The sequence below is a fragment of the Cryptomeria japonica genome, chromosome 10 (assembly GCF_030272615.1).
Source record: "Cryptomeria japonica chromosome 10, Sugi_1.0, whole genome shotgun sequence".
In the NCBI taxonomy this organism is placed as follows: domain Eukaryota; kingdom Viridiplantae; phylum Streptophyta; class Pinopsida; order Cupressales; family Cupressaceae; genus Cryptomeria; species Cryptomeria japonica.
Window position 1 is genome coordinate 276,375,385 of NC_081414.1, and position 26,111 is coordinate 276,401,495.

Below are 26,111 nucleotides of genomic sequence, written 5' to 3' on the forward strand. Positions count from 1 at the left end.
AGATGGAAGCTCAACAATTCTCAAGAACTAAAGTCGATGAAAAATCACAAAAGTTCAAGTGACTAAACTTCTCAAGAATGTAATCCACGATAGATGCATGGCTGTGAATATCAACCAAAAAAATGGCACAACCATTAGGGACAAAATGTGAAAAGGTATAAAAATGAGATGCATGATCAACCATCCCAATAGCAACAACTTCCCTACCCTTCAAGTCTCTAACGATCATTGAATATAGTGTGAACTCAACAGTCTTCCCTACTCCCCTATGTGTAATCTAATAGATGCAAAGGAGATTGGTTGACAATGAAGGAACACAAAGTAGAATTTGAAAGTGCCTAATCCAATACCAATAGATCATTTCCCACAAAACTCGTATACATATCGTTTCCCATCAAGATACGTTGTAAAGTACAAGGCCATCAAGGCCATTAGACAATCCAGATGTCCCTAACTATGAAGTTGAAGATGATGTCAAAGATAAAGATGCATTAGATAACATTGTTTAAGGTAGTTACATATTGTTCTTCTAAAGAAGATGCATCAACTAATCAATTTATTTTGCATGACATTGATGCTCATCATATCCCTTCTTTTTTTGCAATATGCACATTTAGGTCTCTCCTTCGTAGATGGTTCCCCATTAGAAGAGGAAGAAGGCTTAAGAATAGCTTGTGATGGTGATTCCTTGGTTTTCTCATTGTTCTTAATGCCCTTATTTTTTTGCTTGTTTCATTTGCCATTTGAAGCCTCCTGATCTTTTGTGCTTTGATTAGCAATAAGAGCTTGCAATTTTGAAGACTTTGGTATACCCATCTGCATTAACTTTGGCAATATCATCAAATGATGACATATAAAAAACAATAACAAGAGCATCCCTAGAAACATAAAATATGAAAACAAAAACTAAATAATCAAGACCAAGTTTGGCAACAATGGAATGAATCAATTGGGTGTCCTATTTCTTAATAATACCACTCTTTCAACTGAAGTCTAGGTGATTTGAGTTTATTGAAGCAATCTTGGATGCTATTAAAGTTTGTAGGATTCAAACCAATGACCTCATTCATCAATTTTAAATCTTGCAAAGCATCCCGCTTTCCAAATAATCTCTTCAATGTAGTCCATAACTGTTTTGACGTTATGCAAGACTCCATGTGAAAAAGAAGATAAAGATAAATAGACATGCATAATGTTTCATAGGCTTCACCTTTCAGCAACTATTGGTTCAAGTTTTGTACCGACTGTAACTCGGTATACCCCAATTCCTTGATTTGTATCTCCATTTGTTTTTTCACCCATAATATTTGAACGGAGTCAGTGGAGCAATCCAAGTTCCATGCATGCTATATACACATGAATGTAGAAAATGAAAATAGAAACAGCAATATACCCCTCACAATGCAAGCAAATAACACCTTCATTCAAGAAAAAAAGTCCGCTTTTTTGCAATTTTTCTAAAAGGCAAATCAAAGTACAAAATCTAGATTCAAACTCAAATAACAAGTACATAGTAAAATATCTAGAAAAAACAAGTGGACAGATGCATAAAGCTCGAAAACAGTTGTCTAATGTCTATTCGTTTATGAAAATCCAACACTGTATACCCAAGTATAATGCCCCCTTTATGAAATAGGATTTTTTAATAAAAAATAATAAAATTAAACCATAAAAGAAAAAAATATAATATAATATGATTAAAATTTAATTAAATTTAATGAATGGTCAAAAGGTATGAAATGAAGAGTTGTGACCCCCTCAAACATGAGATATAAAAGGGAGCAAAGTTCATTTGAAAGGGGATATGGAGGGAGGGAGGAAGAAAGAACGGAGCATGTGAATCGAGAAAGAATTAATGGAAGACGAAAAGAATGGGAAGAAAATTAGGAAGTGACTCCTTCAAAACGCAAAAAAGATGAAAGGTCGCACTCTTTCAAAGGGTGGTAATTGTGAATGGTTGCGACTCTTTCAAAGGTCAGAAATGATGAAGGGTGGAAATTGTGTAAGAACGTGACTCTCGCAAAGGGCAGACATGATGAAGAGGTGTGACTATTCCCTCACATTAGAAGATATATAGGGGAGAAGGTTGCATTTGAGGAGGACATCCAAGGGAGATCCATTTGAAAAATAATTTATTATTCTCATAAGGCAGCAATAGAGGGCGGTGACTCAATTTGTATGAAACATGGTGACCCTTCACCAATAAAGTATAAAGGAGAAATCATTCCAAGCATTCAAGGAGGACTTATCAATCATCACTTATAAATCCACAAAAGCAATCAGCAATTATCAAATCAAGCAAACAATCAATCAGCAAATCACTCTATCAAATGAGCGTTCATTCAATCATCATTGACCAAAATATCGAACAAGCAACAATCAATTATCAAATCAAGCAAACGATCAATCAGCAAATCACTCTATCAAATGAGCATTCATTCAATCATCATTCACCAACATACCAAACCAGTATTCATTACACCATTACTCATCAAATCATCTAATCACCACTCACAAATTCCTCAAATCATACAATCAAAGGAATGAATCCAATCAATCAACCATTCAACAACAATGCATCAATCAAGTGAAATTGAATAATAAAGTTTGAATTGGAGAAGAATTCAGTAATAAACCTGAGTTAAAAATTAAGAACAGCAGTGTATAATATTAAGACAAATAATTGGTATGCAAGTATTATTGTATTTATCTCAACATAAATCTGATAGGAAGATGTAGCAGTATCGGTCTTCCCTCATCAAGTACGCCACGAGGTCTTGCCATACTTGTGGGCCAAGGGGCTGAATGAATTGGAGGTTCATTCCATGCCCTTGGGCTTGGTTGAGGAAGACAGTCTCCCGGCATCCTATCAAGAAATATAGGATAAAGTAATTAATTACCAGATTTCCATCAAGCAATCATGTTTGGAATCAATGTGAAATGTTTTATAGGAAGATGCTCCAATACCAGTCCAATACCAGTCTTCCCTCAACAAGCATGCCACCTCGAGATGGATGGACTAAAGGTCTTGCCATACCTGTAGGCCAAGGGGCTGAAGGACTTGGAGACTCATTCCATGCCCTTGGGGTTGGTTGAGGAAGACAATCTTCTGATGTCCTATCACGTTTTTCCATTGGATTCCTAATATGGTTGACTATAGAAAATAAGATATGAAACGGATATGAATGAATTTGGGATACTTGATTTTAATAGAGATTATTTATATACAAGTTTCTTGATATAAATGCTTTGATGTTAGTTTTTAGAATTTTCTCTAAATTGACATTATAATTATGTAATTTTATTATAGAAATTCTATTTGCAAATGAATTACATTTGTTGAAATTGTTAAAAATTGAGTATATCGCAAAAGGTGACATTACACCAAGTTATGCCCATTTTCGTAAACCTGCTCCCTCAAGGCTTGTTATAGGAACTATAGACGGTTCTGATTGCCTTCGTGATTAGGAGTTGTCTTTAAGGGCTAGCAGCTAACAACAAGGCGTTGGACACCCACAGGACCAAGGGTCTAGCAAATGGATGCTTGACACCTACATGACCAAGGGCTAAAGCCAAGGGTGTTAATCCCCAAATAAAAAAATATTTTTTTTAAATAAAAAAATATTTTTTTTAAATAAAAAAATCGATAAAATATTTAATTGTACTTATATGCATGGAAATGGAGATAGCGGAAAAATCAAACCAAACTCAAAAATTTAAGGCACAAACATCAAGGTAATCATACAACTATATGGCCATTCAGAATTTTTCTAGCCATTTTTTCCAATCCCCAAATAAAAATCAATTATTTTTTGTAAACAAGCCCTTTGAACCTTACATGGGTTTAGTGATTTTTCGGCCTTTTGAGCACAACCATAATATTTGTTTTGCACCAAGATGCAACATATGAAATCTCTTAGCCGAAACACCCAAAAAGAGGAAAGGGAATTACATATCTAGAGCTTTGTACCATGTGAGAGTTGTTGATTCCATGGAAACAATAATCATTTAGGGAATTAATTGGCAAAACAAAAGTATAAGATTTTTTGAAAAAATCGAGAAAAAATCAGATTTACAAAAAAAGGTAAAAAATTGCAGAAAAACAATCAAAAACTACTTTTTAAAAATATTTTAGGGCATTTCCTAACAGAAAAATAATCTGATTTATTACAGAAAAATAATCTGATTTATTATAAACAAAATGAATTTTCTGTGTATAATTTTCTGTAATTAATCAGATTATTACTTTGAAAAACATATAATTTTCAGTGTATATCCGAACAGTATTCATGCATTTTAAAAAAGGCATCGAAATTTATATGAATCTTCGTAAAAAAAACCTGGCAATGGTGTGCGACCTGGCTCTTCTTCCTGATGAGCTCTTCTTCCCGTCAATGGCTCCCATCGTCCACATTCTACCTCTGAAACCCTTCACGCAGCATACTTATAAAAAAAAATCACTGTTTTTTTTTACTTTCTGCACCGTTTAGGGTTTTTGAGGGTTATTTGTTCTGCGCTGGTGATTTTTTCCTGACTACTCATGCGCAACTGTTCCGATTTTTTCAGAATTACACCCGATAAAATCGTTGACTACGTTGACCAAAAAATTGCAATTTTTTCAGGGAATTGATCGACCAGGCCCGCGATCAACAATTAATCGGGTATAATCGCGATTTTTTGCAGAGTTTTGCTTCTTTGGTTGATTCAACCCATGGCAGCCCAAAAATCACCTACAACCAAAACACCCTTTCACGCAAAAAGATAAGTAATCGATTTGCTATGGACCCTCGGAATTGACTAGATGCAAAATGAATAAAATACAATATAAAATGTGAAACCCTTGATATAAAAACAAGGATGAAACCCTAGGATAGAATAAGATCATGACATGCATCTTAATCCTATGACATGACACAAAAAGCACATGACCTAATCAAGCTTGAATGTGCTTATGTGAATTAGGGCCTAATAATAAACTAATTAGATAATATATCATGTTCATACCAATAGAGCATCGCCAAGGCAACTAGAGACATCAATGATGTCTTCTATCTTAGGAACACCCCCACACAAAAACACCTGCGTTACCCGAGTACGCGTCCCCGGGCTAAAATCCCTTGTCCCAATACAGGGGACATTTTAGGGACTTGGGGACAGCTAGGGGACGTACGTCCCCCCTGCCATCCCCAAAATTGCAAAATCTGTGGGAAACGTCCTGGAAACTTGAAGACGGCAGTGATTCTCAAAGGGGATGTCCCCCCAATATGGTTGGGGACGTTTGTGATGTCCCCTAACCATCCCGAGGACGGCCAGCCGTCCCCCTTTTCCCAGCACATTTATATAAAAAGAAAGACTCAAATGCTCAAAAAAATCATATTTTAATATTATTATAGGTCTGTAAAACTGGATTTTCACTAATATGACAGGAAAACATGTCTGAATCACTTTTAAAAGCACCTAGAAATAATGAGCAGCAGCCTGGTAATAAATTTCACAAACACTTAGAACTCGGTAGTGTGTAAAAAAGTGGTTGCGGGTCTGCAATAATGGACTTTTCACTGATATGAAAGATAAACAGGTCTGAATCATAGCCAAAATCACTCAGAAATATGAATAACAGCTTGGTAATGAATTTCACAAACAGCCAAAACTTTGTAGTACATAATAGTAATGGAAGACTATCAAAATATCCTCCAACCAGAAAGAATCAATGAACTGCATTCAAACAAGTGCTGGCATATTGACAATGAATTTTTGATTATGAATGCATATTGAGTATTGACAATGAATTCTGAATTCTGAATGCATACTGAGTGTTGACAATGAACTCTGAACACAAATGTGGTATGTTAAGGTTCTATAATGTACATATACCTGCTTTATCCATGTTTTCATATGAATAAAATGTATATAGTATCTATTTTTTAATACAAACATTTAAAATTTTCCTATATATTTTAAATTTTCCCGATATTTTATATAGCCGTCTCCCTGCCTACCCAAAATTGGCAAAAAAATTGCTGTCCCGGAAACTCATTCCACCGTCCCCATCCCGGAAACTCGGGGTAACATAGGAAAACACTCAATTTTGAGAAAAAAAAGATCGCGAAATCAATTATAGATTATTTTAGTACTTTTTTGTCACTGTTTCAGCAGATTTTCAGTCATTCTAACTTCTAAGGGAAGATATCAGCTGTTATAAAAGCAGTCATAGTAGTGAATTTAAGGAGGTATTTTTCTATACTTGTTATTGAAATAAACATTAGACAGGAGCATTCCTCACATCAATTTTGTGACAGTGATAGAAGAGTGTGCTCAACAATTTGATCGCTTCGTATACAATAGCAACTCTTAATATATCCTAGAGTTTCAAATTTGCAATTTAATTTTCTCTCTCTGAATACTCCAACAGTTTTGGTAATAAAATACTCTAAAATCAAAGACTAGTCTAGGACATGGAAAAGTACAAGAATTGGAATTGGAGGAGAAAATAAAAATATGAGTAAAATAGTAAAAAAGTTAAGGGATAGCAACCTCATGAAGCAGCCTTTTTTCTTGTCTCCATTTAAAGTCAAGAATTTGTCCTTGCATGTATCAATCACAATGACCCTAGAAAATGATAGATACCAATGAGTGATCGAGTACTTTGCAAACCTGATTCTGAATTCATTAGAAAGTGCCTTCACTTTGCCAGTCTATGAGAAAACTCGGAAGATTGATCTAGCAGAATGTGAGAAGGCTTAGGAGAAGAGTGTTCTTGAATATCAAAAGCACATTGGAAAGCATTGGCTGAGGGAGTCTTCTTTAATGAAACCAATTAAATTGTTAGTTTGCTTGGCTCCCATGTGTACTCTCAATATAAACACTGATGTATATGATGAATGTCTTATCAATGTTATCATATGAATATTACAAATTTCCCCATTTTTAAAAAGCAATATACCCTGTTGTCCCCTAAAATGTATCCCCATCCCTTGTCGTCCCCATCCCAAAATCCTGGTGGAACATACTTTTGTAGCATTTGAGCCTTTTTGTAATGAATACAATAAAATTTCTCTTTTCAATATATACAGAAATATCAAATTTCATCTTTTCAACATAAGTGTGTGTGTGCGTGTGTATTTTCAATGAGGAATAATACTGGCACAATACATGCTAAAAGAAAGTCAATATGCACTGACTATATTCCAATAATAGATTAGTAACTGTTGGTTTCTAAAGATCAACATACATTTGAAGCAAGCATATTTATTTTGCAATAAGTAATTTGGTTGCCACTAAAAAGTCTAAGCAAACAATTTAGCGAGCAGTGTCTTGTAACAACCACTAGAATACAAAAATTCACACACAAAAGATCAATATTCACAATAATATAAATGCCCTGAGCATCAGGAGCTTGCCCATCTAACTTGCTTGGAAAAAATCAAAATTGGACACTGTAAACACTTGAAACACGTTGCAGGTTTGTCCATTCTTAAGAATCTTGTAAAAATGTACATTTACCATTGTCCGGTGCTTATGAACTGTCACGTGAGAATTACTATTGTTGAATGCAGGGAGCTCCAATGACTTTTTTTTGGTTTTATGAGAAATGACTGTTATTTATTTTATTTTATTTTAAGTGACTTTATTTTATTATAAAACGGGGATGCCTCACTCTCCCTCAGACAGTCAAGGGACACCATGGGTCAGCAAAGGGAGTCCCCTGTCATTCCCCTGTCTTGGGGTTGGGGACGGGGATGGGGACAGGGACGCAAAGTTCGGATGGTGGGAATGTCTCCCTGTGTATCTCTGTTTCTGTTTCCAACAAGCCATGATAGAGTAAATCAGTTTTGAATAACACCAAAAACCAAAAATAGACCATCTGCTATAATCCAAACAACCAAAAGAAAGTGCCTTGAATAGAAACACCAAAAAATGATGCCTCTGCTGTGAAATCACATAAAGAAATTCTCATAGAGGAGTCCAATCATCATGGCCCCTTCAAATTATACAAAAATAAAAAATACTGCCTTGATCAATCCAGACAATACCTGACCCTGACGGAATAAGGCTTTCACATTATCCTCACCATCACGCATTGCAAAGTCAGTATCCAAAAGAGCACCTTTTGAATCTCCTAACTTCAGCTTGCAAGCCTGTAGAACAAGCACTATTTCATCAGACCAAAATTTTAATTGATTCTAGCATGCTAGGGGCAAAAGTTAATTAGAATATAAAACAGGCCTAAAAGAGAGAGTACAGTAACCCATCTATAACAGGTTTAAAACAAAAAAACATCCTAAACTGCAAAATATCAAGCAGCAACAGCCCTTATCATTTAACAATGATTCAACCCAATGTCATACACATCAATAAAATTGAAAACATATTAGAACTTAACTATCCAATTTAGACAGGCCATTTGACATTTTCCCACATCGTTACATAAGATGCTCTAGACAATTAGTGCTAAAATAGGCAATCATGTCACTATTAAACTGTACCAACTACTAGGAAGCTTACTAAAGCTTTCTATAAGTTTTAATCTATTTTTAACACTATTGTATATCTTAAGTATGTACAAAAATTGGAAAAGGATATATCTGCTCCCTTCATATCTACAAAATAGTTTTTGACTCCCAACCCTAGCAAGGTGAGTGCTGACTCTACCTATCCAAGCCTATGGAGTGTATTCACTCGTAACTTCTTCAATCTATATTAAACTATTAATTCACCACCATTCCAATTAATTCCCAATAGGTTTTACATCATTTAACTCATATATTATGTTAATACAGTTCTCTAGTAATAAATTTGATAACATAAACAATGGCTACAATGCAAGTGATTTAAGTTGGTGTTATCTCCCCCACCCCCTGCATATGCAAATGGGGATAACACATCCGATTGCCCCATTTCTCTAATAATATTTGAGAATACAGACAATGTCTACATGGCAAGAAGTGATTTAAGTTTGTGTACTGTAATATGTTGTGAATGCCCACAGAGGCAAATCTTAATAGTTTAAACCACATTAATCTTATTACCAGCATTTAAAAACCAAGCTTCTTAAGTAATGTTTGTGACAAATGTCCACACTATGCCTTAAACTGAATCTAGTAACATTGTAGTATCTACAAGCACTACAGCAGAGAAGGGATAAAAAGAAAATTGCTAAGATCCACATAACACCATTGGCACCAAGAGAAACAAGAACAAGCATCACGATATATAGGTGACATGTAGCACATGGGAATTAGGTAACCCTGAAGACAAGAGCAAGTATAAAGCAAGATCAAGAAGTTAAGAAAGCTCCTGCCTTTGAATAACCATTAGACAGTATTCACAAGAGGGTCTTTCTCACAGAGATGCAGAGATCATAAATAGGACATTGCCTAGTGAACTAGACAGATCATAAACCTTTTGGTTTTAAAGCCTCAGTAAGTTTTTTGAGAAGATATAATTTGCAGGTGTGGTTATTTGGTGAGGAACCTTATAATCTGTAATTTCTGTTTTCAGGTGAAGGACCCCTAATCTAACACCAATTTACCAATCAAAAGAAAAAAGAGTTCATGAACTCAATATCAAGATACTAGAAACCAGATGCAAAATTGCTGAGCTTTCACAGGCACTCCACAATAAGTTGGCAGTTCTTTTCATATCAAGAGGGTTTTTGCACACTACATTTGCATTAGACCAGGTATTATCTCATAACTTATTTGGAATGCTTTTGATATCAAGTACATTATAGCAGACCATTTACCCACTGTAAGCAAATGATTATTTGATTAGATTTAATGTTGAAATAATTACAAATTTGAAAAGAAAAAATCGGAACTTTGAGAAATATCAAAACTTGAGTGGAAAAAGCCTAAGTTTCTGGGTTCTGCAGGGGGACCTCCCAGGTCCTGGTCCAATTCCCCCTGGGTTCTGGTCCAGGCACAATTCCCTATGGGTTTGGACAGGATTTGGCCCACAGCCTGTGTGTTCGGCCCTGCGAACCCGGGAAGAACCCAGCAAGAATTTTGATGCTTTTCAAGAGACCCATGAAGAATTTGACCGCAATATTAATTATTTTGACCTCTTTAAAGTGTCTTTTTGCCAAAAAGGCATATTTGATCTCCCCAACCCTAATTTGACCTCTTAAAACACCAAAAAGGTAAATCCTATTTCATTTTTGCCCAATAGAATGAAAAACAAAACTTCTTTGCTCCATTGCTGAACTTTGTTTTTTGGTTCTTCTAATTTACCACAGCATATGGAGGAGGATGATGATATTTGATCAATGATGGCTGATTGTTGATACTTGACATTATTATTTTTGAACTAAAACATTAATATGGTTGTGCATTTACTAATTTGCTATGTTATTTGAACTAAAACCTTAGTATACATCATGACAGTCAAGTTTTGACTATTAATATGGAGGTGTATTTTGCTATGTTATTTGTCTATTAGCATAGTGGTGTATTTTGAACTTAACTACTGCAGCATATATGTATAATGTATATATTTTTTATTTTTATCTGTTTTTTGTACTAATGAACCCAAAACCCCCAAAAAAAATGACAGAACCCGCGAACCCGAACCCTAGCCCGAACCAGGAGTGGCAACTTAGGAAAAAGGTTTAGACTTTCTATGAAAGATCACATGTGAAGACCCATGCAATTTGAACAGTCATGATATATATTATAAATTCCTTACAGTGCCTCTCCCCTGTTAATCTTAATTTATTTGGGTATCTAGTTCTTACATGGTTAGCCAGTGATTGTGTAATGTTTGTCACATGTGGATATCTCAGCAATAAATGTAAATACAGAAATTATAGGATGGTGCAACAGAAAAGTTGAATGCAAAAATGCATGTATTGTTGACAAATTCAATTTTAACATTGTAGTCATTGGTTAAGAGTTCATATAGAATTCTTTCACTGATAAATGTAACAATAAAGTTAGGCGTGGTCTGTTGTAGGTGAGATGCTGCATCTGTAATGAAACGCAGATGAAAAAAATCTTTGAACTTAAGTACTTTTGTATATCAGGTTACTTTTATCTGTAGACATAAGCTAGACAAGTTTTGCACTCATCCATGCTACAACCCAAAAAGCAGAAAAGCCATTCATAGTGTAATGGACTGTAAATGGTCACAGATGATAGTTTGCCCCCCACCATACACAATTACCAGCATTCATAACAAAGCTTAAGTGGTGCTCATGAATAATGTCCACACCACACCTAAAAATGGATCTAGTAACACAGTAGCTTATACAGGCACTATGCTAGAGAATGGATAAATGCAAACTAGCAAGATCAACATAAAATCGTCAATGCCTACAGAGAACAAAAAACAAACAACACATTTTCTGGAATCTGTTTAAGATATTTTCACATACAAAAATTTCTTACCAGATTTCCCTTAACAAAGTAAGTATGGCACCCAGAGAAAAACTAGAAAGTAGGTTCAGCCTCTCAAACGTGTTTAACCCATTGTCAAATTGAAACAAGTTATATGCATACTAATAACTCACAGCTTGCACAACTTTCAAGCAAAGCATGCATCACATTCTGACTTATAATTTTGTATGAATATAAAACTGTGAAGTTCATGGTAATATATAATATAATGTAAAAATGATTTTGCATATCACTTACAGAACTGTTTGTAAAGATTTGTGACTTTGTCTTCCTTAGATAATTGCTTTTCTCTGTCAATCCATAACACTAAATTGTTAGACCTGCCCCACAATCCCAGATACTAATTATGAAAGATCCTTCAAACAATATGCACAAATTGAGTAGAAATATTGTTAAATTTTACCAAAAAAATTTGTTCAAACAGCTTGCAAGCATACAGAATATTTAATTTGAATATTTTCCATCCAATTAAAAAACCACATACACTAAACAATATAATAGCTTGCATATTTTATATCAACAATAATCTAATAATATGAAAACTGCAGCCTTCTATGGATGTAGAAATATCTAGGTAGTATCACCAAGTAACAAAGAAAATCGGGAATACCATCATCTATATCCTCTTTCTCCCAGCAAATGTCCAAATAGCGTAATGCCTTTCTATACTTTCTTAAAGCCATTTTGTAATCCCCTTTCTGCAAAAAGACGACCCAGAGTAAGATGAGAGTAATATTATAAATCCAGCACAAAGCATAACAATGTGATACATTATGTTGTTCAAACTAAGTTCTTTTACACATCAGATATCTAAGACCAAGAAAGCACCCGGAATGTAATACTAAAGTGATTCTTCATAACTTGACTGGAGTGATAATAAATAAATGCAATGGACATTAAATGCCTGTAACTGAATAAGCTGTTACAAAAAACAGTGGATTCCAGTTGTCTCACCTTATAGTTCTCATTTCCAAAACTTTTAGCAGAATCCACTGCCTTCATCCACCATGAAATTTCTTCTGATTTCTCATCAAGATCAGCCGGCCAATCTGGATATAAATCGCCATCCTTAAAAAAATTTGAAATTCCATCATCTGCCCCTCTTGGAATCTCCCCACAATCTGCAATTTCAACATCAACTGTGGGGCGTTCATTAGTACTATCTGTGGGAGTGTGCTCAATTGCACGCACAACTCCCATTCCTTTAATCACTTTCCCAAAGACAACATGCTTCCCATCCAGATGGGAAGTCCTTGTTGTTGTGATGAAAAATTGTGAACCATTTGTGTTAGGTCCAGAGTTTGCCATTGACAGCATTCCTTTACGCTCATGCTTCAGCTGAAAGTTTTCATCCTCAAATTTCAATCCATAGATTGACTCGCCTCCTGTACCATTGCGAGCAGACATGTCACCACCTTGTATCATAAAACCTTTGATAACACGATGGAAGGGAACTCCCTGCAACAAAAAGTAGCATTTAATGTTGGCTTGTGTTAGAGATCTTGAATTAAAAATATAATTGAGCAAAATAGTATACAGAGAACTCAATCTTCAGAATTGACAATGGTAATACAATATTCATCTCCTATAATTATCACTAAACACAAAATAATATCATAGAGCTCCAATCCTTGATAATATTCCAGAGTTTTTAATGTAATCATGCCTTTATAAAATTCCTTCCATTCAAGAAGAATAAGAGTAGATTGTTTGATTCTAACACAATGTAGGACACTGAAAGGCAGTATAATTGGTCACATGTGTTCAATGCATAAATAAATCAAGTTCAAATCAATAAAAATCTCTCCGGACTTTGAAGCCACTATAATTATTAACATCCTGCAAAACCTTTTCAATCTGAATTTTCTATAAATAGCCTTATCTGTGTGGACACAGCACCACAGTACCTTTTTCTCAAACTTAGCTGACAGCTGAATAATATGCTTCATACCCCTTTCAAGTGTAAGTTTCTTTAATGGTTCCTACAAAGCCTCTTGACATTTTGACTGATATTTTAATATTAGAAAGGTGTTCAACTTCCTTATACCAAACAAGCCATGAGTCAAAAATGATCCTTCTTCAGATGTTTTTTCATTTCCTTTAAGTTGAGTTGTAATGTTTTGGTCGATGATGCACATGTCATATTGTTGAAATGATAAAGATAAAAGATATTTCCTAATGAATTAGAGGTAGAGGTAAACACTAAGAAAAGGTATCTAACAATATTAACCATTAAATAGGGTAAAGGTACAAGGCCTCTTATAGTGGGCTTCCTATAAGGACAATACATATATGATATCAGGATGGGCAATGTATTCGACAAAGGAAAAGTAGGTTAACCATGGGCTAAGTGAGCAATGGTTACAAATAAGGCAACATGGAAGACAATAAAATAAACATGTAAGATAATGAGTTAAACTTAAAAAGCATGCAATGAGAATCAGATCCGCATAAATAAAGGAGATAGAGCAAATTGATACTTGCCTAGGTTAAGTTGTAGATGCATTAAACTCCCCCTTGTATTAAGCACTTGTAAAAGGTGATTTTAGATAAAGTCGAGATGAATAGAAAAAAAGACTAGTAGAACACCACAAGGGACTTTTAAGGCTTGGTGTACATTGCTAGTGTAATCCTATTATTGGACCTTCAAGGCCTTGTGTAGCAACTTATCGTCCTTTGGTGAAGTACTCCTTACTCTAGAACCTTGAAGAATCTCTGATGGAAGATATGCTAATGCAAGCACAAGTAGAGCCGATCAGGCAATTCTCCTTTCGTAAATGCTGAAGGAGATGCCTATTTATAATGTAGTGACCCCTAAAAATATCATTTCCATATGGTCAACTAGGTTCTTAATTGGTCTAAAGGGACATATTTATAAGATAACACTTAAGAAATATAAAACAACATGGCTATGGTGTGCATGTCTAATTATTTAACCATATTTAGCATGATGCTGATTATCAAATATTGATATAGTTAATATTTGCTTTCATTGACATCTACTTCTATACTTAAAAATGATACCTTTTAATTCAGCACATTTTACATATTGAAAGTTGCACTGCTATATATATACATACATATATACATACATACATATATATATATATATATATATATATATATATATATATATATACATACATATTGATATAGTTAATATTTGCTTTCATTGACATCTACTTCTATACTTAAAAATGATACCTTTTAATTCAGCACATTTTACATATTGAAAGTTGCACTGCTATATATATACATACATATATACATACATACATATATATATATATATATATATATATATATATATATATATATATATATATATATATATATATATATATATATTTACTATCGACCGGCCCAGTCAATAAAGAGAAAAGAAAATACCATATAAAATGTAACTAGCTTTCTACTAACACTTATGCCATAAGAATAAAGCAGAGAATGTGAAAACTTGTACTTTCCTTAATCATCTCAATATTTCTAATATCAAAGGGTAGGAAATTTTAGTGGATTTTACTACAGGATTGCCACTGTTTAATGAAAAAGACAGCATACTTGTGGTTGCAAATTGCATTTAAAAAGTATGCCCAATTCATTCCAAAGAAGCTTAACTCCATGTTTGGCTAAACTATTATAAAAATATCTATAACTCCATGATTTTCCAAAGAGAATAACAAGTGATTGTGGCAAGAAAAAATACAAGCAATCTTGGAGAGAGATATTTTGCTTGTTCAAACAGAATTTGATATTAGTTCAGCATATCATCCACAAACCAAAGTACATAAATGTTTGGGAGCTTGTTGCTACTTGTGCAACAAACCCAATTTCCTCTTGAAATGGACACCCACCTTTTTGGCTTCTGCCTCATTTTGGCCCTCTACAACCATAAACTCTAGTTCATGGCCAGATTGATAACTAATCAAAACATCTCCTCTCGGCCCACAAACTTTGACTAAGCTCTTTTATTCATTTTTGCATCCTTTGTTGTTCACCCTTCTGTGGACCACTACAAGTTGATCTTGTGATCTCAATCATGGTTGCATACAGACTTATAAATTCATTCATAATGCTCTACATGTTCTTGTTGATTTCCTTACACTCCTAGGAACCATTCGATCTAATTTCATCTAATAGCCCACACAATCCTATTTTGACAACATGTGTCCAATCCTTTTGTCTTTCTTAAGCCCTTATATCATCCATGTTGGATTATCCTACGACTCATCCATGATCTCGTGCACATTGCATAACCCTACACTAAGCTCACCCCAATCCCACCACATGCCAACTTAGCTACTTTGCAGCCAATGGCACAATGTTGAGACCCTTTTGAGCTCTAACATCCTTCGGGGATGTTGCCATCACCTTCCAACATGCAACTCCCACAATCTAACTCTAGCATCCTGCAAAATTCTCTCTTCATGTTTTGCAAAGCAAACATTATGTCAAGTCATCCCTCCACAAGCACCTTTTTGATGTCACCTTTTGCATGAGCTTATGCTAACACACAAAACCTAATGTAGAGGCTGGTTGGCCAGCCTAACACATTAGCAGTGTTGGCTAGCACCTGCTTGATTTGCCTTGTCTTTATTCAATTAATCAATAAATTGAAAATATAAATAGATATAATTATTATTAATTTCAATAAAAAACAGCTTTTGGGGCCAAACTATGCTTATATCGCCTTTCCTTTGGAGGTAGACTTAGTGAAAGATTAGTACATATTAGTGTGTTGCCATTGAGAGGAAGAATTGAAGGTTTCTTTTCTACTTGCATTAAACGAATGCTGCAAGGGAGCTCAGATGCCAACCTAAGCATCTCGCACCTAGTAGGACAAAACCCTTACCAATACCATTCGCAAGCTTTCAACTATCTTTGCATTACTAAATTTCAAAGACATCTATCCTAGGCGCTATCTGATTGGATTTTTGCACACGTGCGGTCGAGAAGGAGACTACAAGAAGCATTTTCAAGAATCACAAGACCCCACCATATATGTGATAAGAATCGCAAGACAATTGGGATCCTGGAGCTGAGCTCGAGTGGATGTTTGGACATCAACTCGCAATCAGATCAATAGAGCACAAGCTAGGAGTGCGACAGATTTCTCACAGCGTCTAAGACAATTAACATAAGAAAGCAACTAGTGCTTCTGCCTATAAAAGCAAGCTCGTAATCTCAATCATCAATACCATCATAACAGGACAGAGGTGATATTGGGAAGTCCCAGGTTAATAATTTTTGCCTTAATAAATATTTTGAAGGCTCTCATACATCTGAAGGCATTCTTGCCAATAGGAACTCATATTGTCAAATATATAAACTGATAAACAAGTTGTTTAATAGATATATTCAAATCACTTAGGTTATCTAATCATTGTATAATTGTTGAACTGATAAATGGTATGGAATGAATACATTTTGAGATGATATTTTGAATTCTTCATTATTTTTGAGTGATCCGTTGGTCTAAGAAACTAAATAAGAGTGAGCATAATCTACTTTTCTTCTCTAATCTAGAGAACACTATTAGAATTTTCATTTGCTTCACAAGCTGGTATATTTCATGTTGACTCATTCGTTGCAACCAATTGCACAACACTCACCCTTCTTCCCCTGTGCCTACATGACCTGATATCATTGGAAAATGATTGGCCCACTTCCTCTATGCCACAGTGTTTCCTTCCAAGGCTGCCACTTATAATCGTGATATAATACAAATTGACAATTGGCTACAGATTTTAGCTCAAGCTTGTCGAGCAATTGGCATGACTAATCATCATGTCTACACTAATGCCATGTGTCATTTCATGATGCAATAAAACTTGACAACTTGTATCTTTTTTCGAATTTGGCCTACAAAGGGAATGATCATTGATATTTCCTCACCCATTTAACTTGCAACACACACTACAATGAGACAATTACCTCTTATAACCTAGCAACCTAAAGCCAAATCCTAATGGACATGTAGCATGATCTTGTGTATTAACATGGACCGGATACATCAAACATAGCCCAAACTATAAAATGTAATGATCAATTTCAAAATAAACTTCAAATTTCTTTGGAATCATCTTAAAATCTAATTTTGCACCTTCTCTTCTTGTAGGTGGCTCAACACTTTGATACTCAAGTACAAGTTTGATTTCCTTGAGATTACATGACCACTAGAAGATCGATCAAAAAACCTATGGCAGCACAAATATCGATGGCTAAGTTTATCAAGTATGTCATATGCATGTGAAATCTAGAATCACAATATGGTTAAATCTCTAGATGCAAGTTGTACGTAATTCAGGTCTTTGTAAAATCAAATCTTGTGTCAAAATGCTTCTCAAACCTACAAACATTAAATGCGTGAATTCAAAAATTAGCACCTAGACTAGAATTTTCCGGAATTTTGTGATTAATGTTGCCACCTACCAGATGCATTTGGTAAGTTGCACTATGAATCTTGGGTCTGTGTAAAAAGAGGAGGTTGCTTGTCATTGTGAGGTTGGATTTTCCCTAGCTGGGAAATAGCTAGGAACAAGCTACCATGAGGCTAGTAAACTTGATTTCACCTAAGCAAGCAACTTGGTGGAGAGTTTCCCTAAACCTTGTTGCTTTGAATGTAAACATTGTATTTTAGCTGGGTTTTCTCTTTGCAAACATGATTTTGAGCATTTAATGTGTATTTGTTAATGGATTTGTTGTTTCTAACTTGTGCAATTAATTTGATAATTGATGCCATTTGTTGGTAAATTAATGATCTACATGTTGCCTTAGATGATTGCATCACCTGTGCTTCCATGTTGAGCCAAGACTAACAATTGTATGAGTGGTTTCTTTGTGTTTGCAAGTGGCATTCATTAAACCAACAATTGCCAAGTCTCAAATCAACAAGCTAGTTTTCTTTTTCTTTCCTAATCCCTTTTGCTCTTCCTTCCCATTTCTTTTCCCTTTCCTGTCTCCCCTTATCTTTTTCCTTCTCTTTCTCTTGGGTTAGAGTAGGGTAGATCAAATTAGTTTCCGTGTGCTTCATGGTTATTTGTTACCAAGTGGGCATATCTTTGCAATAAAATTCAAGGCACTCTTTTGTGTGCAAGTGACTGTGTCATGAAGGAAAATTATTTTGTTTGCAGTCACCGAATAAACACTACTAAATCTAAACATCAATAGAGCACCTATTAAACGTCTCATCTACCACTGTGCTATCCAAGAACTACCAAGGCTTCGCAGCCCTAGAACATTGGGGAGGCTCTTTAAATCTCCTTTCAAGAGTCTTCCAACTCCTGAGCTTGCTGGTCACCATGACCTTGTCATTTTTCCCACCAACTTTGTTCTCATTAAGCAATGTAAACAAAACCACTTCAAAAAGTAGACTAGTCAAAGCTTCAACTTAAATTCTATGGCCCAAATGAATCAAGGCCTAGAATTACCAAAAAGTTGGAAACAAAGAGTTATTCAACGTATCCTACGTATAGAGAAATTGGATCTAAGTTCCAAGTCTAGTCAGAACAACCATCAAGTCTAGAGCATAAACTGTAAATTTTACAGGATCCTTCAAGCAAATATGTAAAATTTATTTGGGGCAGCTTGCATGTAACAATGTATGTATACGAATTTCCGTCGATCACATGTGTTTTAGGATTTCAAAATTGAAAAATAGGTTTTGGGATGAAGAACACGGAGAAATAAAAAAAGCGCCATCAACAGAGCCAAATGAGAAAAAGTTGGTGTTCTTTTTAACAGAATGCGATCGCACAACATTATCTCTCTTCAAAAGTATAAAATTCTACACAAGGATTTCTATGCATTGCTTACGAATATAAAATTTAAAGATTTGACTACCAAAGCGTGAAAAGAAAGGCATTCAAAAAATTCAGCCTGTCATCTGAAAGGTAAGCTTGACATTCCAGGCTGTTTTTATGTTTACTTTAAGGGAAAAGCTTTTAGAAAAAACGTTATTAGGGCCATCAGCATTGCCTTTCCCTCGCACTAGTTACAACCGCCTCAACGACAGCTTTTATTCACGATTCCTCCGGCAGAGGCAACAATGTCGTTTTCTTCTTATTTAACTATAAACCAAAATAATGAAATGTAAAACAAACAAGAAGACAAACTGGCAAAAGGCAGAGAAAGGAATAAACACCTTGAAATGCAGGGGAAAGCCAGTGTGAGGGCCAATGCCCTTCTCTCCAGTACAAAGCGCCCTGAAATTCTCAGCCGTTTTAGGCACAACATCACTGTAAACCTCCACCACAATTCTCCCTTCCAGTTCCTCTCCTATCATAATATCCAGGTAACATCTTGGATTAGCCATTTCCTCAGACTCAAACCTCCGACCAATCTCAACCATAATACAACATAAACCCTAGCAGAAAACTCTCCTTTGCAACAATAAATATATATATATAGATTTGATTCGTTCAACGTTGCCTTGGTTCTTGCTTCTGATTATTTCAACTTTTATCAACGTCGCTGCATTATTTATTGCTCTTCCACCTTGTTCAGAGGTGCAGAGAGCGACGCTTCGTTGCTTCAATTTTCAAATCTCGTAAATTATGGAAGGGGCTTTTAAACTTTAAACTTACCGGTACCGGGAAGTTGAACCAGCACGCCGGCCGACGAGATTGACCGTTTAACGGCCGCCGGCGTCAGGAGGAATGTTCCGGAAAAGGACGTACGCCCGTGATTAGAATTTGGACGGCGCCACGTGGCATTATGGGTCGCTTTCAAGAGAGAGTATCTTGCGCTGCATTGGAGTGCGGGCCGGAGGAGGGTGTTTTTTTTTGTGGTTAATGATTTTGACCTAAAAAGGTGGACACAAAGGATAATACCTGTTAAGGTTTGCCTTTTCAAAATTGAAATATTTAAGAGGCTCCATTTAAATTAGTATTTATTTTCAAAAGTGGAAAACAATATAAATTTAATAAAAATAAATTGATGTCTACCATGTTTACCAAAATTGGACAGTTTTGGGAACATCTGAAAATTGTTACATTTTTTTATTTTGTTGTTGTTGTTCATTAGATTCAAAGTATAATATACCTTAGGGTTGAGTGTTAGGATTACAAAGCATCTTATATTTCCAAGTCTTAACTTGAAGAAAAGTTAAAAGTACATGATTTAAAAAATATATATCTTCTACTTTGATAACAAATCATTGTGTTATAAATTATTGTATGTTCAATGTTTTATATTCTACATTACAATTATTGGGTTATATATTGGTCTACTCAAGTTATTGTTTGTTTTCACATCCTATAATGATTAAAAAATATTTAGTTTTGTATGTGAATGTATTTTATTATTTATGTTTGGGAGTATTGAGGGGTTTATTACAAGGACATAGTCATCATTGACAATAAAGTATTATTAGTTTCAAGATGGTTAGTTATAGATTTGTTGGATGTAATTTGTTTGAATATTAGAGATAGTATGAGTGAAATTGATGTAAGAAAATAAGTGTAGTTGAATTTAAAAGTTAGAAAGCAAAAGTAAACATGTTGAAATTTATTTTATTTATTTATTTTTATCAACAATAACTAGTAGCAACATCCAAATTGCTATCAATTAGTCAATAGGTACTAATATTTTTAATCTGTAATGTACGTTTATATTATTTATTCTTGTCAATAATACTACAAATGTTTACTGTGTAAGGGATTTTTAATGATTTTATACAAAAGAATCAAGTTTAAAAGGGGTAATAATTTTAGAGAGTTTATTTTCATATATGTTAAAAAAACTTTCAATTTTATGCATCAAAGCAAAAATATCTAAAGGTTTCATATTTATCATTTTAACTTGTAACTTTGATGAGACAAAATTATTTATTTAAAATTCAAAATGTTGAAATTGAGACTTCAACTTCTATGAAAATAGATTTAAAAAATACTCTTGCTTGTGCAAAGTAGACTATTTGGCGTGTGAATAGATATCTCAAAACTTTATTTTAATAAAATGTTAAAAGAACTTTGGTTCAATTTCTCCATGAGACTAATTGCTTAACCAATTTGTTAGGTGAATGGATTTCTTATCTTTAGCTCCATCAAAGATATCAAGAGACCCCCATCCATGAAGAAAATGAATTCAAGATGTCACCTATTGATTTCATGGTCTTAAATATTAAAAAGATAGAATTAATCAATGTACAAACAATTTAAAGAAACATGTTAGTTACCTCAAGATTCATTTGTTTATAACAAAAATTTACTACAAATTGAGCCCCCCAAAAACTCAAAAATAAGGTTGATAGTTGTAAAATAAGTTAAGGTATGGCACAATTTTGGGACTCTAAAGGAAAATATTTTTTTATGACAAGAAGTGGATTAAAGATATTATCAAGGTAAACAAGTATACAATACTTATTGGCATACCATTCTCATGAACATTGTACTGGGATAAGTCAAAATATAGTTCATTTATAAGTCATTCCAAGAATAGCATTCAAAGAAAAAGGACTAAAAGTTTGAGAACTCTAAGAATTAAGATGTATTTCGGATTATTATTACGAGTATTGGGAAGCTACTTACATGTGTTACAATAACTAAATTAGATAATTAGAATTTGGTTTAAGCTAGCAAATACAAGGTAGTTTAGGATTTGTAATAACTCTAAACAACCTTGAATAACCATTCATTTTATGAATTAAAAAAATTAGAAAAAATTAGAGCATTTAAAAAGACTTCAAAGTCTAGTCCAACCAACTTAAACATTATGCTTTAAGGATAAGATATAAAAGAATTTCAAATAACTCACAATGATGAGTAAAATTATAATAATAACCTATAGAATAGAATATGAATTCAACAAGGAATTTGTAAGAACATATAATGCTTAAAATTGCATACCCTACAAATTGGATGCTATAATGTGTACTTGTGTTGGTACCTATTTTTGTCTTGTGTTTTAAGATATATGTTACACCATTTTTATAGTCTCTCTTGTCATAAAATTATTAAATTAATTTTCATTCATGTTGTGTCCATTTAAGTTCTTTTTTGTTTTGGTATCTTGGACTAAAGCGTAGTTATACAAACATTTGTGCAATTATACTCTTGTCCCTCAATGGTAAAACCAATAGTCAAAATAGAGGCATTTTATAATTATTTATAATTAATGTTGAGCCTAAATATGTACACAGTCATGCTTGTGATTCCCTTAGCAATATTTATGGTTTGGCTCTCACAACCATGTGACTAATTCTACACATAAAACTTCCATCTTCTTGTAATTTTCTAAAATTCTCTTGCATCTTCATACTTTTTATAATATCATATATTATAATATATTTTTATCATAAAAAAGGTTATCAAGTACTATTTATTTGATATTATTATTCTTATAAAATTTTAATAATTTTGAAGGTTTCTAAAAAAATCATCATTACTTATTTATACATTATCCTTAGAAGAACTTCTCTAAGGCCGAGACATTCTTACATTCATTATATTATAGAGTATTTCTTCATCTAACTCCCAAAACTAGGTATTTTTGTCTTTTGTCTTTTGTTTCCAACTTAAAATCCATTACTTTTTATTTATATTGATTCCTTATTATGGCATCCTTCATGTCATATTGTTGAACATTTTTAAGGATCTTGCAAATCCTCACTTTTTTCACTCATATATAACTTCCATGTGTTGATAATTCTTACTATCACTCTTGATTGATTTATATATAAATAAAGAAAGTAAGAACTGTCACTATAAGGAAGATAAATCTGATTGAGAAAATATGAGCATATATAAAGAAATAGAGAGTGATAATAGGAACTATCACCACATGGACTTGATAGATATGAATGGGCGAATTATATATATATATATATTGCGAACACTCAAAAGTAGAAGAAAATACTACAAATGGTCATTCCTTATCGTTTTTATCTTTCTTACAACTAGAGCCAATTAGGATTTCAAATATTTAAAATTAACCAAATAATATTCAATTGAAGAAAATGTATCAAGATAATGAGAAATCAATTAGGCTTCTATTTGCAAGCATCAAATTCACTAACTATATCAAATATATCTTTGCATTTATCCCACACATACTCAAGTGTTGTGCAAACCTCGATATGAAACAATAAGTTGCCAAAAACATATAAAATTATGAAACCCATTGTCTTATCAAGTTTGTTCATGTAAGAAACTCTCTCACAATCCCTACTGAAATCATGTTGGTCACCCAATCTAGGGCATAAAACCTTAGATAGGAGTAATTATTGTTTTTTTTCCATGTATGATAATTACTGGTGAGGAGCTCAAATAAATTAGAATATGTTGAAAAAGAGAAATAAACAACAATTGAGAAAAATAGACAATGTATAGTAATAATGTACCTTTTACCTCTCAAATACGAATTGTTACTAAAATGAAACCCCTCTAAGCAAAATCAACCACTAATTTTAACAAAGTTTTCCATAAATGAACCAAAATACTTAAAAACACTTTAAAATAATATTTTGATATCTTAGGTAGAATCTAGATTGTAACATGGGTGGATGTGAAGAGCTCAAAAATACCTTTTCAATGTTTACAAGAACTCCAGAGTTATATACCATGGGTACAAGGTTTGGCTTGTAAAAAATAGTAATAAATTTAGGTCCTTCAAACTAAAATATTAGGCACTTGTACAAAAAAATTTAAAGTACTTATACCACTGTGAAGTGCTCAAAACCAAGTTTTTTATGCTTATAAGAACATAAAAAACTAATACCATGGTGAAAATTTATTCCCTTTAAAAAATACCTCCCTTGAAAAAATGTAAAGAGGGTCTTGTTACTATTGTGGTGGAGGAATGGTTGCATAGCCATCTTGGGTGGAATATTAGCGCAACCCACTTGTGGTGTGATTAAAGTGGATTTCCCTAGAGATAGTGTAGTACCCCTACTAGTTTGAACTCATTAGACTCATATTTTATTATTGGTTGTTTTTCAGTGGATACATTACCATGACATATTATTCAGATTTTTATGACATTGTGATTTATTTGGAGATGAGATATATAATTTATTTGCAGTATTTCAGTACTTGTGATTTATGGCATTTTATGTATTATTGCTAGGTACTGACATTTTACTTTATTTATGCAATGTGGAATTATATGTTGTGTGTTTGCGAGTGTTTTGGATGCAAGGGGACGATTTTCCTTCACTCATTTCGGTGAGACAGGGAACATCGTGATTCTCCTTCATCGGTGTGTATGTCGTGTTTTCTATATATATATATATATATATATATATATATATATATATATATATATATATATATATATATATATATATATATGCATGTGTGGTTCAGTGATGCAGGATATTGCAGGTACAAGTATCGGGTAGGTACAGGGTATCGTCTCCACCTAGCTTCACAGGTCTGAGCGTGCCTTATATTTTCCGATGGAAGTGGAGGAGATAGTAGTTGACCCTATTTTACTGAGTTACACTCGTATGAGTGTCGTCAATTAGTCGTTTTGTCAGTTAGTTCGATCTTCGTATTTTGTTATTTTATCTTTTATGGGTAATTGCTTGAGATTTGTTTAATTTGAGTGTTTTAGTGGATTTAATTTTATGAAATTATCTCGGTATTGTATTGTTTATGCATTGAGATTATAAATTTGGTTAATTAAAGAAATTATTAAATTAAGCTACATGATATTAGAAATATATTTTTATTTAAAAATAAATTAGATTAATTGTATTTATTATTTTCTAAAGTTATAATTAAATAAATGAATAAAAGGATTAATTATAATTAAAATATTGTTTTAATTCTTTATTTAGAAAAAGAATTAATTGGAATTAAAGTATTGCTTTAATTCTTTATTTAGAAAAAAAAAAAAAAATGGAATTAAAGTATTGTTTTAATTCTTTATTTAGAAAATTAATTAAAATATTGTGTTAATTGATGTGCATGAGAAAAGTAAAGAAAGAATAATGTTTTTTTAATTATTGCATGCGATAAATTTAGAAAATAAAATTAAAAAAATTACTATTATTCTAAATTTAGGTTTTTTGTGAAAAAACTATTGAACCTAGAATTTTAGTTCAAATAGGGGTTAGGTCTTTATTTTAGTTACACACAGGGACACACAGGAACAAGTCAACAATTTAAGTGAAGAAATTTGTAGTTGTAGACACCTAAAATTGTCCAGTCTAATTAAATAAATATTTTATTTATTTAATTATCTAAGCCTAATTCTTCTATTAATTAAATAAATCTTTATTTATTTAATTAATTCATTTATCCTCTTCTAGCCTTATTTCTCATTTAAATAAATACATTTATTTATTTAAATTATCCTTTTCTTAAATTAAATAAATATTTTATTTATTTAATTGATCCCATTTCTTCCATTAATTAAATAAATCTTTATTTATTTAATTAATTCATTATCTTTTTCTACACATGACACATGTCATTCATCTCTTAATTCCTACACTACCTACCCCTTTCATTATTTTGGTATTTCTTTTACCTACCCTCTAATCCTAGCCGACCTCCTTTTTACACCTCTCAATCTTATCCCTCCATTTCATATTGTGTCTTCTATATAAGGAGATGCTTCCTTCATTATCAAACCCTAATCAAGCATTCTAATGACTTAATGCCCTAATGATCATTTTGACTACACTACGATCCTACTTGCAACCACATTTCGTTCTTTGTTGAGCTCTTGTGCACCTAAAATCTGAGAGCAAATATATCAAGCAAGATC

General features: G+C 33.3%; 1 protein-coding gene across 1 annotated transcript in view; it reads right to left on the bottom strand.

Moving 5' to 3' along the window:
• Positions 1-19,948, bottom strand: part of LOC131035467 (peptidyl-prolyl cis-trans isomerase CYP40) — a 38,281-nt gene extending 18,333 nt beyond the window's left edge. The window contains exons 1-5 of the mRNA XM_059213027.1: positions 19,540-19,948; positions 12,351-12,854; positions 12,007-12,094; positions 11,634-11,686; positions 8,034-8,138 (exon numbers count right to left, since the gene is read on the bottom strand). Coding sequence (XP_059069010.1) covers positions 8,034-8,138; positions 11,634-11,686; positions 12,007-12,094; positions 12,351-12,854; positions 19,540-19,746 — 957 coding nt within the window. The 5' untranslated portion in view covers positions 19,747-19,948. The remainder of the gene's footprint in view (positions 1-8,033; positions 8,139-11,633; positions 11,687-12,006; positions 12,095-12,350; positions 12,855-19,539) is intronic.
• Positions 19,949-26,111: the final 6,163 nt, after the last annotated feature.